Source organism: Anguilla rostrata, chromosome 2 (assembly GCF_018555375.3).
Source record: "Anguilla rostrata isolate EN2019 chromosome 2, ASM1855537v3, whole genome shotgun sequence".
Lineage (NCBI taxonomy): Eukaryota > Metazoa > Chordata > Actinopteri > Anguilliformes > Anguillidae > Anguilla > Anguilla rostrata.
In genome coordinates this window covers 33,465,244-33,480,705 of record NC_057934.1, presented here as the reverse complement: position 1 = coordinate 33,480,705, position 15,462 = coordinate 33,465,244, and the positions used below count along the sequence as shown (strand labels likewise).

The 15,462-nt window shown below is 44.0% G+C and overlaps 1 protein-coding gene across 2 annotated transcripts in view; it reads left to right on the top strand.

The window, feature by feature from the left end:
- Positions 1–2,432: 2,432 nt before the first annotated feature.
- Positions 2,433–15,462, top strand: part of LOC135247831 (histone deacetylase 5-like) — an 85,017-nt gene continuing 71,987 nt past the window's right edge. The window contains exons 1-2 of one of the 2 annotated variants that reach the window (XM_064321730.1): positions 2,433–2,597; positions 15,054–15,342. In XM_064321730.1, the coding sequence (XP_064177800.1) occupies positions 15,321–15,342 (22 nt within the window). In that variant the 5' untranslated portion in view covers positions 2,433–2,597; positions 15,054–15,320. The remainder of the gene's footprint in view (positions 2,598–15,053; positions 15,343–15,462) is intronic. The other variant, XM_064321731.1, reaches the window with a different exon arrangement.

The window sequence follows — 15,462 nt, the reverse complement described above, 5'->3', positions numbered from 1 at the left end:
GGTCGTACCGTCTGCAATAAATATTCTAGTCTACACACAACACAACTGCGGTCATGTCAAACAATGGCCTATTTGCATTCGTATAGGCTATAGGTTGTAGGCTATCATTTGTCACTGTCCTCGTTGTTAAATTAGTAGTAGTAACAGCAGCAGTAGCCTAGTAATAGTAGTAATCGTAGAAGCAGCAACATGTTGTCATATGACAATAATTATAATATACATTTTCCCCACGAACATGGTCCCATGCGCAATAACACATACTACTGACCCACTGTAGACCCTAGATATAAGCGCAGTGGGAATTGTATTCGTGTTTCGTCCCTGAAAAAAACCCGAAAAGTTTATCATAAATTATAGTTTAACACATAACATGTTCAAATAAGAAAAACAAAGGCAGTGTACGCAGTATAGGCCCACTGTTCTCGTTAAGGATCTGTTTTTCATATAAAAGACTGAGTTTTAGAACTTTGACACAAACTTTATACAAAACCCTTGTGTATAATATGGGAAGAATAGTGGGGGAAACAAAGTAGGCCTAACCCGCGTTCAGACGTTTCCGGTAGGCTATCAAATCCGCCTGCCTACCTTTTTCCTCAACTCACATGAAAATAGGTATTTGACATATGAGGGTTGAGAGCATATTTTCTTCAAGAGGAGCGATGAAGCCTTTGTATCCCTACTGAAATTATACAATATTGTCAATGCCGTACAGGCTACTAGCAAATCTGTTGAAACCCTTTAAAAACGACAGGAAAGTATCACGCGAAGACCTAATGTTTACGCGTCAAGTGCTGCACAGTCTTGTTTAACACGCCATTGAGGCTGTCTTGGTTACCCTCGTGCACATGTCACAACGAAGTCGACAAGCAATCGGGCCGCCTATAGCAGCTGTCAATCTTATGTTTTAACTGCTCACTATTCAGCTTTGTCTGAGCTGCAGTCTAATTGCCTGTTAGTGTGTACAGTGACAAAATGGTGATGTTCCGAAGGTTATGCCTTTATTACCCCGCGAGCTACAAACGAAGTGGTACCCATACGATAATGCTACGAACTGCGTTCAAGACTTGTGCATACAACAATATTGGGCATTTATTGGAGAATTTTTATTATAATCAGCTGAACTTACTTCAGAAAGCTATTAATCATTGTTTGGCACTGACATCTGAAAATGATCAGTTTCACTGATTAGAATACTGCATATAATAGTGTGACATCTTGGTAAATATTCATTAAATGGCAGACTATATGCAGGGCTAGAGCTGGCCAGTTTATGAGTTAATGGAAAACCTTCAGAGACAGCTGCCCTCTGGATTAAGAAGCCAGCACAACAATGTGAACATTGTGCCACGAAGGGGAAGTGTTTCATACTAAATGTCAGATAGAGATGCCTCCTCAAGCCATTGAAATGCCACCTAGGGCAAAAGGACAAAATTATTTAAAATTCCCAATCCGAGCACTGCATTCTTGTTTTTTCAGATGATCCCTGATGAACAGATTCTCAGTGGCTTTCCTGGATTAATAGGTTTTTTTTTTTTTTTAAGGCAAATATAGCATCACACCAGCTATAAATTATAGGTTTGGCTGAAAATACTTAAGTTACATGTTTAAATTCAGTATTTAATTTATTTCATACTTTAAACTAAAAATTAAGAATGTGGCCTTTTGTTAATGTATTCATGACTGGGTAACACAGGGAAAAGGATGCACTGGTGAAATGTTTTTCTCCCTTTTTCAGAAAAAAAATCATACAAATGTCAGGTTTTGTAGTTAACCGGAATTTAAAATTAATTCGCAATTAAGTACGTGTTCGAGAACACCCTGTTAACAGGTTTCCAGAATTCCAATATTCTATGCGGCCGACATTTGTATGGGTGGAAAGTCCGGTACTCAAAGTACTTTTTTGTCAGAAAGTGAAAGTCCTGCCCTGTTTCTTCTACCCATGAGATCCGATTTCACAAATTAGGTTTACTTGCTGGCTGAAGAATTGTGCTAATTAGCAAATCCAGGTGATTGGAACAAACTACCCGGGAGGACTTTTACTTTCTGAGCCTGCATTTCCAGCTCTGTAACATTTCTTTTCTTAAAAGAGGCGAGAAGAGCAATGAGCCACTATTATTAAGATGAATGTTTGTTCTGCTCATCAGTCCAAGCGTGTTCAGATTTTTTATCACGTGCTCATGGATAAGCAAGTGATTTGCAGAGTTAAGCGCGAATCTGTGTGGAAAAAAAAAAAAACTTATACAAAAAAAAAAAACTTAATACAAAAATATTGAACCGTGCCTTCAACTAAGAACTGTCGCGCAGGAGGCTCTCCTGTTGATGCTTGGTCTGCCATCAAGCTAAGGTGTGTATTGTGTGGTCCGCGTAGGTTACTCACAGCAGGTCTATTTTTAGCGCTCATCTGGGATCACGTGACGAGGCAGTGACGTCATCATTAATGTTGTTGTTGGTAGAGGAGCTGCAAATATGGAGGAAAGAGAGCTTTGACGGGAAAATTATACATGAAATATATATTATTAAACAATTATCTAGAGCGACCAATTGTTGAAGAGGCGGAGCTGGCACATTGACGGGTGAAACGGAGACTCTCTGTCCAGGTAGCTAAAGAAATATGTTTGGTTTTTGCTCGCGAGGCAATGCTAATATGTTTTAATCTCGATCTTTTCAATTACTTAGCTGACGAGCTAACGAGTGCCGATACTTTTCTAAAGAGGCGTGTGACTAGCTATAGCTAAGTAGCTGGTTAAATGCCTAAGTAGCTACATACTGTGTTGTTACATATTTGCCCACATTATGGTTAATGCTCGTTTGATGGTAAAAAGCAACTCTCTTTCCGCGGTGCATTCAACGGGATTGTTTTTCAAACACCTAGACTACAGCAACTATTTCGCTCCCCGCGGGAAACGAGGAGAGTAACGATTTTTCCTGCGCCAGTTAGTTATAAATTGTGTTAATATAGCTACAGTAAGCGGCAATGGATTACGTTATATGTTTTTTTGTAAATCACTGCAGTGTGCTACCAAGTAAGCTTGCGTTAAGTTAGTTACATTAGGAAACAGTCATTGTGCACTGATGTGGTTCATCATCCCCTTTTAAGCTATCGTACAGTAAAGGATCCCATCAGTCGCGCTGTGGCTGGTGATCCATCGAATAATATTCATGTTTGACTGTAAACCTCCTGTCATGCAGCCAAGTTGCATTAAGGTAACGTGATTTGCGAGCGAGAAAACTGCTCTCACGTACGTGACTTTTGCCGTCTGGTTAGCTTATATCTGCACCGATGCCCGGACAGTGAACAGAAAGCTGTTTTTCCCTTTTGAACTTTCATTGGAAATGTCGCTTTTTAGCCGACGTAGGAAGGTATTTAAATAAAAGTCAAGATGGCCCGTTATTTAAATGTTCTGTTATTTCACTTGGTATGACGCAAGTTAAGAAATACATCAACATAGGCGGCTACTTTATTTAGAATTCAGAATCTCTCCATGATGAAGGGGTTTTTTTTTATCTTTTTTTTACCCTTATACGAATTGCTTCCCTTTCATTTATCTTCAACTTGGGTCGCTAGCTAGTTGGCTGAGAATGAATTACAGGTTGGCTAAAGATTGCTAAAAAAACTCATGAGACGTTAAGTTATTAGTTCGAAGTTTTAAGAGGACCTGCATTTCTTACGGTCTCTACAATCTTAACTAGCTATACTCTAGCTAAATGTGACCGCAAGAGCTGAAATTCGTATATGACTGTATTTACAGTATCTAGATTAACGTTAATTCAAGATACATACGATTTACCGTTCTTCCTATGCTACTGAATGTGAAATGCATATGAGATAAAATTATTTTAGCAAAAAATTGGAGGCAAGCGGAGATATTGTTCTACCGTTTATCACTTAGTATTATGCTGCAACCTACGTTATAAATGTGCTGTAAATATGAACACATCTGTTGGGCTAGACGGTAATTTCATAATGGCAAACCGTTATATGTTATATTTGTTTTCCTTAAATATGAAGAATACCCTTCTTCGAACATCACCGCGCAATAAGAAGAAAAACAGAAGAGTCCTTTTCCGTGTCACCTAGACCTTAAGTCTCCTCTCTAGACTAGTGGTTCTCAAACTCAGTCATGGGGACCCCTGAGTATGGTGGCTTTTGTTCCAACCACAATTGCTATCTCAGAATTATAAGAAGCTGTTAAGCATAATTAATCAAATAAATTAATTTTCATGTTTTGAGGGATTATTTTTCATCTTAAACCACATTATGTCAGAAATAGCTGTGCCATGAAGAATAAAAGACCCTTATTCACATTGTGTATTATCGCAAACAATTACATTAAGCCGGGTAAACATTTTTCGACTGATCAAATTAAAGGCTGAGCCATTCAGTGGGCTTCAAATTGCTTTTCAAATGATTAATCTGGCAAGGCGGTGGTGATGCAGTGAGTAGCACTGTCGCCTCACAGCAAGAAGGTTGTTTGAATCTCAGCCTGGGCCTTTCTGTGTGGAGTTTGCATGTTCTCCCTGTGTGTGAGTGGGTTTCTGGGTACTCTGCTTCTCTCCCTCGGTCCAATGGCATGCAGGTAGGCTAATTGGAGACTCTAAGTTTCCTGTGGGTATGAGTGTGTGAGTGAATGTTGAGTGAATTGTGTGGGTGCCCTACAATAGATTGGCGACCTGTCCAGGGTATATTCCTGCCTCTTGCCGAATGCACACTTGAATAGGCTGCAGCAGCCCCTGCAACCCTGCCCAGGAATAAGCAGGTATAGATAATGGATGGATGGATGCTAATACTGTGCAGGTTAGGCTAGGTATCATTAATATGACAATGAAGGTCTCTGTATCATTTGCAAAGCAATTGGCAGCCTACTGATTCAACTCAATATGAATGTAGGCCAGTGACACCAATGCCAGTAAACGTGCCTTGTAGTTCAGCATAAAAACAAAACCAATAATTTGACTGGTAGAATAAGTATCACTATACACCTCATACCACATCTAGTCTACCTACATTCCTCTCTTTAAATCATAATTATTTTCGGCCCCTGCTATTGCGGACGCCATAGTAGTACTTACAGTGCAGACGACTGAGCAGAGAGATTCTAAATGTTTTGCGCGGCATAAAACATTTTGCATGGATACAAAAGGGTGAGACCATTATTCATGCAACAATGGTAGTCTGACAGTCATCCTATTCTGGTCAATATGTCCTTGCTATCTGTAGGATTTGGAGAAGTATGTAAATAAAACAGAATGAAGATTAGACAAGTTTAAAATACAGTAATCGTAGCAGTTTGATTGGATTTCCTGTTGAATTACTGTACAGCTGGAGAAAGGCTTACAGTTGAAGCCAAAAGTTTGCATACACCTAGGATAAAGACATTCAAACTCAATTTTTCACAACTCCACACATTTCATGTTACCATAAATTCCCTGTGTTAAGTCAATTAGGGTATCTACTTTATTTCCATAACATTTCAAAATAATAGCTAAGAGACAGATTTATTTCAGCTTTTATGTACTATATCAGATTTTCAGTGGGTCAAAAGTTTACATACACTTTGTTAGTATTTGGTGGCATTGCCTTATAATTGCTTAACTTTAATCAAATGCTTGGTGTAGCCTTCCACAAGCTTCTCCACAATACTTTTCTACATAATCCTCCTTCCTCATGATGCCATCTATTGTCTGGAGTGTACCAGTCCCTTTTCCAGAAAAAACACCTCCACAACTTGATGCTGCCACCCCCATGCTTCACAGTTGGGATGGTGTTCTTCAGATGAAAAGCCTTACCCTTTTCCCTCCATACATAGCGCTGATCATTATGGCCAAACAGTTAAATTTTTGTTTTATCTGACCAGAGAACAATCCTCCAGAAGGCTAGGTCTTTGTCCTGGTGATCACCTGCTAACTTCATTCTGGCTTTTTTATGCCGGTCTTGGAGTAGGGACTTCTTCCTTGCACGACAGCCTTTCAGGCCATGGCGATGTAAGATTCTCTTAATGGTGGGTGTAGATACTTTGGTACCTGATGCCTCCAACTCCTTCACCAGTTCCTTTGTTGTTGTCTTGGGTTGTTGTGGGTTCACTTGAACTTTTCAGACCAAAGTTTGTTCAGTCCTGGGAGTTTGTGCCCCCTTCCTGAATGATGCAGTGTCTGTGTGGTTCCAAGATTTTTATATTTGCATACAGTTGTTTAAACAGATGCTCATGGTACCTTCAGTTGTGTGGAAATTGCTCCTAAGGAGGAACTGGACTTGTGGAGGTCCACAATTGTTTCTGAGGTCTTGGCTGAGTTGCTTGGATTTCCCCATGGTATCAAGGGCAAAAAGGCAGTGGCTTTAAAGGTAGGCCCTTAAATACAGCCACAGGTGCCAATTAACTCCCACTTAACTCCTAATTATGACAATTGGCCAATCAGAAGCTTCTAAAAAGTCATTACATCAATTTATGGAATCTTCCAGACTGTTTAAAGAGACACTCAACTTGGTGTATGTAAACTTTTGACCCACTGGAATTCTGATATAGTGAATTAAAGCCGAAATAAATCTGTCTCTAATCGATTGTTTTAAAATTACCTCTGATGTGAACAAAGTAGATGCCCTAACTGACTTGCCAAAAAGAAATGTGTGGTAACACGAAATGTGTGGAGTTGTGAAGAACTGACTGAGTTTTAATATCTTATGTATGTAAACTTTTGGCCTCAACTGTACCTGCATGGCAAGTACAGTTCCAACTGTTTTCGGGGTAACCGTTTATGCTAGTCTCTTTACTTAGGATGATATTTTCCCTAGAAGTGGTGGTGAAAGGGCTATCCTGACATCTGTTCAAAACCTTGGTTTGAGAAAAGCCTGTGCCCCCCCCAAAAAAAGTTATGTTGACGACGTACTGTGCCCAATCTTTAGAGGTTTTGCAGCCTACTATTGCATATCTCTGGTCACATTAATTTCTGTCAACAAGTTTTTTGCAATAACCTTTTGAAATGCGCAGACCCCCGGTCGTAGAGCACCAAATGCTTCCAAAATAATAGGAGCAGAGATGGTGATGTCTGAACCATGCATGCGGTCCTCGCTTGTCCACAGACCTTCAAGATGCTGAACAGTTCAAGATGAACAAAATGGGCAGGAAGGAGAGGTGTTAGATTGTTAGTCAAGGCTGCCTGTGAGAGCGATGGAAGTGGCTCGGGACTTTGGACTTTTATAGAAATTCTCCATGGAAAACGGGTGCCTCGTGTTTGAGATGATATTGAAGACACACAAATATTGAGTTGATCAAAAGGCATCTCAGAGCTGGCGTTTGCCTGTTCATTCTTTACACCGGCTTTCTCGACATTGCCTGTGAAGACTCACAGATGTCGCCAGCCTCCTTGCGCCCGAGTGCTTGTCTGCATCATCTAAACGCTACGGTTGAGAGCGAAGCCGCCCGTAAGCTCCAACAGATGTTTTAACATCTGTCTGCACTTAAAGTGAAATGCACTAGATTTGGAGAAACTCCTCAGAACAAACTTGAGCATTTACATTCTCGCCTGCTTAAAGATGTTGTGGATTTACCATAAAATCCATACTTCTGTACTTTCTCTGGGTTAGATTAGCCAATATAGAGGACTTATCTATTTTTCCAGGAGCTTGGAAAATACCCTTTTGTGTCTAATTGGGATTGATAAAATCAATGAGGTCGCTCACAAATTTACAAACAAGGAAAAATGAATTGAAACGCACAGAAAAAGTTTGTGTACATTACAGATTCGAGGAGTGTTTCTGATGTGCTCTATAGTGTTGGGCGGGGGCTAATGGGCCGTTGCACTGGAGGAGTACTGGCTGCATTATGACAGCAATAACTTGAACAGACCTGGAGAGAAAAAAGGGGAAGGACTATTGCTCACCTGTACATCCTTTTATGGGTTGGAATGGAATGCTGACAGCCTATGAGTTTCAGTCAATAAAAACACAGTTGGTAGTTTCTGAGAGGAGGTGCACATATTAAGAAGCAGTACAGCTAATTAAATAGCCCCACCCAGACTACGTTTAGTGGCTTGCTTAATGATTGAAAATCGCCAGAAAAAAGTGTTGGGCTCTGTAGAGAAGTATTGTAAAGTTTTTACCATGGGTGCTTGGAGCCATGTGAAGCCCAGTAAGGGAGGAAAATCTGGTCGTCGCACACTGCAACAGATGAGGTCTGGACAAAAGAGTTTATTAGTCAACACTTGTGCGCATAGTGCTCTGGTGAATCGGTGAAAAAATAAAAAGCTGATTCACCTGAGTGCTATGCACACCATGGTTGATTAATAAATTGCTTCTCATGAGCCTCATTGCCTCATCTGTTGTAGTGTGCAGACGGCATTCCTCTCTAATTGCTTAAATTATTGTACTTTGCAGTGCATGGAAATAAAGTTTTTTTTGTTTTTTTTTTGTTTGTTTTTTGCTGCATTTTCATCATCATAACCTTTATTTAATTTTCGGAGGTACAATTGAGGGCCTCATTTTCAATGTAGCTGAGATTACAAAAACAAGATCACAGAATATAGCAACAGTAAAACCAACATAGTATGTAATAATAACTAGAATAAAATAAAATAAAATTTTATGAATATGTGAAGCTTGGCAGTGTTGTACGTGCACTGAAAAGCCTGCAAGGCGGTCCAGCTCTTTCTCTCATGGTTGGTTAGAGTTTCGGTCTGATGTCTAACCCGACATGTCTTATTCATCCACTACCACCCAGCCAGCTGAATGCTCTAGTGAATGACTTTGCAGCCCCAGTTCTGGGACTTTTGTTCCATGCATAACCCCACAGATTTAATTCTGTTTCCCAGTCCTAGAATGGAAGGAGTTGAGGAGTCTAGGTTTCTGGTGCTTTGTGGGCTCCGGTTGGTCGGTTGGTTGGGACTGGACCACTAAGGCGGCTCCTTTGACATTGTCTAAAGCGGCACAGCGTAGAGCAGCTCATGTGCTTTGACACATTTGATGATGAGAGACATTTGACTAAAACTTTCATGCACCGTTCCAGTTGTTGGTGATGTGCCTTTACTGGGGATACTTGTTTCTCCTTCAGAGCTGCAGTGAAGGCTGCACTCAGGCAGGGCGGCGGTGCGTTTAACTGCGCAGCGCTGTCATCGACTGCAGCACCCCGCCTCCCCGACAGCATCTCCATCGCAGTTCGGCGAGCGCCTGCGCTGCAGCATAAGCCCCCCGAAACAAGGTGCTCCAAAGAGCTACGTGCAAATGCCACTGAAGCTCAGCAGGGCCATCGTGAAGCAATTAGTTTCCAGAGTCACAAAGGCAACATTAAAGCGGTCGGTTAGATCAAAGGTTGATATGGCAACCTAGCTTGTGCAGTTGGTACTTATAACATAGAGAGACAGCCCCCTTCCTGGCCAGGATGCTGTGAATGAAGGCTTTAGTAGAGCCTTGTTTTGAGCCTATTTAAGACCAATGACTTGGAATAATGGAAATAATGTAATTATTTAATCAGTGAAAAGCCTGACAGTTGGATAGGGTCTGTACAGAACATTTCTTTCATGAATCCCTTGCATTTAGCATCTTGTAAATAGGCAGTTGATGAGCCATCAGTGTAAGCCAAAGATGCAGAGAGCACCTCCACCCATGGGAACCCAGCATTCTGCCGGATGACCCTCAAAGATGTCCCTGACATGTTTTCTGCTGGCTGTAATGTGATATTTTTACTTGAGTTGAAATGTTGTTGTTTTGTGCTAACCCAGGCACACTTCCAGGCATTCTGCCTTATTTCACTTGAAACACTGGAACACAGCAGGAGTGGACAAACCAGTGGTCTGGATGCCCAGGAAAACCATATTTTTTCCCCTTGTCTTGGACTACCAAACTGCAACATATCAAAACCCACAGGACAGCTAGTAAATTCTCCCGGCCCTGGATGAACACGATTTGGGAAGAAGATTTGATTAGCTGGGATTTCTGTTAGGTGGCCTTCAGTTGGATCTCCCTTGATTTGATAAGCAGATGGGAGTTCCTGATTGTGCAAAGCACCATTTTGACATTCCCCTTCTTAGCTAACGTTAGCTCAGGCATAACGGCAGTGGTCCTGGCCTGCAGTGCAGCCGTTTTTTTTTGTTAATCCATTCCATTTGCCCTGACGAATGGGCTCATCTTAGCCAATGCAAGATGGGCATGCAGTTGGTGTTTTTGGAATACAAATGAAATGTTAGGCTACTTATTTAGTTTGTCCCCAAACCCTTTATTTTTCAGAGAACGTTATCTGGCTAACTTTTATTGTTTACGGTATAGGCTTACCTCTTGTGTGCTCTTGTGATAACAGCTTTGTAGGCTTCCTTGGCACAAATGTTGATGGAGTTTGTGAGCCAGCTGACCTCTCATTTAGTCTGGAAGATGCCTCAGCTGTGCGTGGTGAACAGAGTGGCTAGAGCAACGTTCAGTTCGTTAAAATGAAATTTTTGTTTTTAATGCAGATTTCAAAAGATAAACTGTGCATTTGTGAAGTAAAACGTGAGATGTTTGTAATGTCATTTTTTTGACTGATTGATGATTGATGTGAGTAGTTGTGTAATTTCGCAACTTATCACATTTCTGATTTTAGAAAATGACTGCTGTACAATTTTTAAAAAATACAATTGCCTCTTACAGTTTCTGTGTGTTTGATGGGGTTTTGGATTTCAGTTTGCTTCCGTGCAACTGAAAAGCATGTTCAGTGGGGTTTAAATCTGCGACTGCAGCTCTATAGCTCTGTCGGTCTGTCGGTCTGTCGGTCTGTCGGTCTGTCGGTCTGTCGGTCTGTCGGTCTGTCGGTCGGTCGGTCATTTATTTATAAATAAGTAGCTAGGTTTATAATGGTAAACCTGTGAAATCTGAAATGGTTGACAGTCATTTGTCTAATACTTCTGTTGACTTGGAATAGGGGAACTTGACACATTGAATGCTTGATTTGAAATGCAAATTTTATTAGTACAGAGGAAAAACAACCAATTTGACACAACTGTCCCAATACTTTTGCATTTAATTGTGTATTCCGATAAACCAATCAGAGACGTTCCGTGCCCCAGGGGGGCCTGTTTAAAAATTCTGACGTGAGGCCCCCTCCTCTTCATTCAGTGCTGCCCCACCAGCCACTTGCCGATATGGGCCTGCGGGACTCTGGAGTTTCAACACCACCAAAAGCTTAAGAAGTAAATGCTGAACCTTATTCACACAAAAAAACATCCATTGCGTGTAGGCTGTGTGTCTGTAGCTTTATGGGACAGGCAAAGAACGTGCAACATTAGCACTGAGAAGCATGTAAAATCCTTTCATTACAAGCGTTTAGAAATGTAATGTGCTTCTTGATATAAAAACTGGTACAAATGTAATTTAGGAACTAAAATAATAAAATAAAATTACATTTTAATAAAGTGGTGAAAAGAGTAAAAAAGGTTTTGCAGGTATTGCATGCCTGGAATATCTTTTAGGCTGTTGTCAGATTAACTATGATCTTGTAGACAGATTAAGTGATTAAATATATTAGTGCTTAAAATATGAAAATATGTCCTCACAGCCTACTTCAGTTTCAGTTCTGACTGGCATGACTGTTTTGCTGGTAACCCACGCATTGCTACCATTATTTCTCTTTGTTTCGGTTACTGCATGTAAATAATCATAAGGCTGATTTTGCCCACACAAACCTGTACTGGGTATCAAAATAATGGCACAGAGAGTCTTATGATGCCCTGTGTGTTCTGACGATGCACGGAATCATTCATTTTGTGTGAAGGTTTTGTGTTGTTTACACCTGTGGACACGGCATGTTACCACACCAGATGAACAAAAGCTGAAAAATGTAGTTGGTTAACTCAGGGACCGCACCATTGCAAAAGCAGCTGCTTTAAATATACTTTAAAAAATTTGGGCTGGCTTCGGGCTACCAGATTTGGCTGCTTGGCAGCCCGGAGGACTACCACATGGAATAATAACGTGTGATGCTGGGCTCTGCCGAGAGTGTAGTCTGGCCCGGCCCGGTCCGGATGCAGCCCAAGCTCCGGCGGTAGGTGAGGGGCCTTTGAGGTCGGTCCGGGAGGGAAGGGCGGACGTGCTTCCGTGGAATCCGCGAGCTCGTAGCCGAGTCTCTGGGGAAATCGGAAACATCGTATCAATTAGCCTGCGGGCACAGTGCTTTCACCGCCCTCCATCTGCTGCGTTTTTCGTAAACGGTGGGAGTGTGTGCGGATAGCGGGAATGAACAATGGCGAGATGAACGTATCGGTGGAAGCCCGTTGCTGTAGACCCAGAGCTCCCTCGGGGATCTGATGCGTGCAGTGCAGCACGGGCACCCTCTCCTGCTCGTGGGACTTTCCAGGAACCACCGTCGGTGGCTCTGTCTCCCACACACACTCGCGCAGAATGATCTGAAATGTCCGGTGTATATCGCACCTCCAGTGATCTCTCTTGCCTTTTGGGAGATTGGCGTTTGTTCTTTATTGTGATGTTTAAGGGATAGGCCTATATGAGGGATATAATACTTAAGCACGCACATTTGTCCTCTGGATGAGGATCACTGCAGCCTTGCAATTCCTCTTTCTCACCAGAAGGTGATGCCACAGGGCTGGCATTTTTGATGGGGTGGGGTGGGGTGGAGTCGAGTGGGATGGTGGCTGACTCCAAAATGCATGGAGCCGGTTTTAGTTGCGTGCTCACGCTCCTGAAACAAACGGGAGGCCTTCAGGGAGATGTTCCTGCCTGGTTTTGGCCATGCTGGAGGAGGAGCCGAGGAGCAGAAGGCTCTATTTCACAGTGGCACTCGGGCCACATCTGGAAGGCCTTTCACATGCACATGCTGGTCTGCCAAGTCTCATTTAGTGTCACCGTCCAGAGGACCTGGGCTTCAGAAGTCATTGTCCAGGTTTTTTGATTTTTAGCCGGGTGAGAGGCCGTTGCCCGTACTAGCACGTGCAGTACTTTGGGACATGGGCCTTCCCATGTACTTCCCAAGTGACTGGAAGAAGGACAGGCCTTTACGACGCCTTCTGTCCTGGGCCCAGTCCATTGCATCACCGCCGTCAGTCAATGACCTCTTAACCCCGTGACTATAACCAGGCTGGTCACGCCTTTGACCGTTATTCAGAAGTGACGGAAGCTGACCTTCACCGTGCGGTTTGTCCTCAAAACGGCGTTGCAGCTGACCCTCGGGGGGTGGCAGCCGGTGTGTGAACATCACCCACTGTTCAATCTCTGAAACTGGAGAAAACCACCTGGTCTCGCACCCTTCTCGTCGATAGGTTGGAGTCTGAACACTGTGACTGCAACACCGTTAGACCAGAGACTGAAAAAAAAAATAGCATTAGACTCAGGCTGGGAGAGTTGTCCGGAACATGACAAAACGAACCCCTCTCCGGGGATGCTGTTATGCCGACAGCCTTACCTGTTCTCTGCGCTCTTGCATATGAATGCAGTCTTCCTGAGAGGTGGGTTGATTTTAGTTTATTTATTCATGCTGCCTTTCTGTCCTCAGAGTCTCTGGCCTGAGGTGGGGAAGGATCGGGGGTGGTTTTGACTGCGATTTAGGGGAAGCGTGGGCCGAACAGCGTAGCGTAGCATACCTGCAGCGAGCGCGCTCTCTCCCAGGTTCTGCGCTACAGTGGGGAGGATGAGTGAGTCACTGCATTATCCGGCAAGTAAATGTTCTGGCCAAGGCTAAGCAATTACGTCTTCCCGCTCACCCTCCCAATAGACGCCGTTTTATCCACCGCTGGATGTGCTCATTTCTGCTTCTCTGCAGTGTGCTATGGGTTTTAGATATAAGTCATGGTAATACGGAAGACTTAAGGTCTGAAAGACATTCACTGTTTCGATCCCAAAGGTCGACTTTGTACTGTCATGGCGTTGGGCCATATATTATTGATGGTAATGAAAGTTTGCGATCTGGTTTTGGAATCGCTGCTGATGCCGTGCTGTGGTGTCAGTGCTTATCCGCATGCTCAGAGAGCGCTGCTTTCACTTCTTCAGCGCACTCATTTGTGAGGCAGTAATACAGCTTATGACAGATAGCGCTAACTGGAGGTCTTTTACATGTATTACTGATAACTAATGGCCTACTCGTTGGCTCCCGGAGGATGTAGTCAAATTTCTATGTTGCTCCGCCTAACTTGTGGTGTTGATGCATAGCATAGTGACTTTCCTCTGTGTGCTTTTCATTAGCTCCTGAATATGTGCAGAGCTAGAATCCACATGAGCCAGGACCAGAACGGTTCATAGAGATTTTAAATGCATGGGAGACTCTGCACGCATGAGTTATTTTGAATGCCTCTTCAGGTTGCTCAGGTTAGCTTTTTTTTTGTTGCTGTGTAGACTGTTCAAAAATTCTGAAGTGTGGAAGTGAGAGTTTGGTCTCACACTTGCAGTGTGTCTAGCTCGTCCTTGTTGACTCTCTCCCCACTGTAGCACTCTCTGAAGTCACCTCTGTGACCCTTTCAGGTTACTTTAAAATTTGCAATGTAATCCAGTGGGATGTGTGAACTTCCTTGGACATGCTGCTGGTGCGTAGTGTACTCTTTTTGTTGATCGTTTGTTGATAATTTGTGGTTGGTTACTTTTGCTCTTCTTCCTTCTGCTGAGGGGACCAGTAACCAGTGCCTTCTGGCATTACTGCTTAGGGGCCTCGGGGCTGAACCTGCAGCAAGGGTTATGAGATGGGCTGCGCACTACTACCAGAGAGGGTGGGAGCAGGCCACGCGCAAGACCCAGTTTGGCCACAGCCACGGGCCTCTCTTCCCCGGGCGCTTGTTTTTGTTACGCCGTCTCTGCGCTGTTTTGCCGCTGATGACGGGGGGGGGGCATTTTTAGGGCCGCGCACTGCCCGAGGCAGACCCTTTCAGAGGTCCAGCGGCAGTCTGCAGCGGGTGAGCGTGTGACGGCCGCAGAGCCCCAGACCCGGGGCCTCGCGCCCCCCGGGAGCTGCCTTTAAATTCGCGCAGGGCGGGCGTCCCCCCCGAGCTGGTTTCAGGCTGGGGGGGGGGGTCGCGCGTTGTCGGAATGACGCGTCTGCAGCAGCCGTCCCGCGCTCACGGGCCTCTAATGAGATTTGTCTCTGTGGCTGTTCCAGCGGGATCCTCGCACGCCCCCTTATCCCCCCCCCCCCCCCCCCGGGAGCTGGCGGAAGACATGGCCGACGCAGAAGACCCGCTTTAGAGCCCGCCGTCCGCTGTCCAACCGTTCGGCTCTCTTCCCCCCCGGCGGCGCGCACGCACGCACGCAAGCGCACGCGTACCCGCGCCTGAAAGCGGCTCCCGCGCTGCCGCTCTGACACGGCGCGCCCTCTAGAGAGCGCTCGAGCGGCGAGGACGTCCCCGCCCAGCCCGAGGCCCGACCCATGAGTTCGCCCAACACTCCCGGTAAGGCTCGGAGATGTTCTTCAAACTTGTTACGCGACCGACCCATCGGATTTTTTTACCCTCAAGCCTGCTGTGCTTTCTGTTTAGAAACACTTATCTTTTTTTTTTTATACTAGGTGC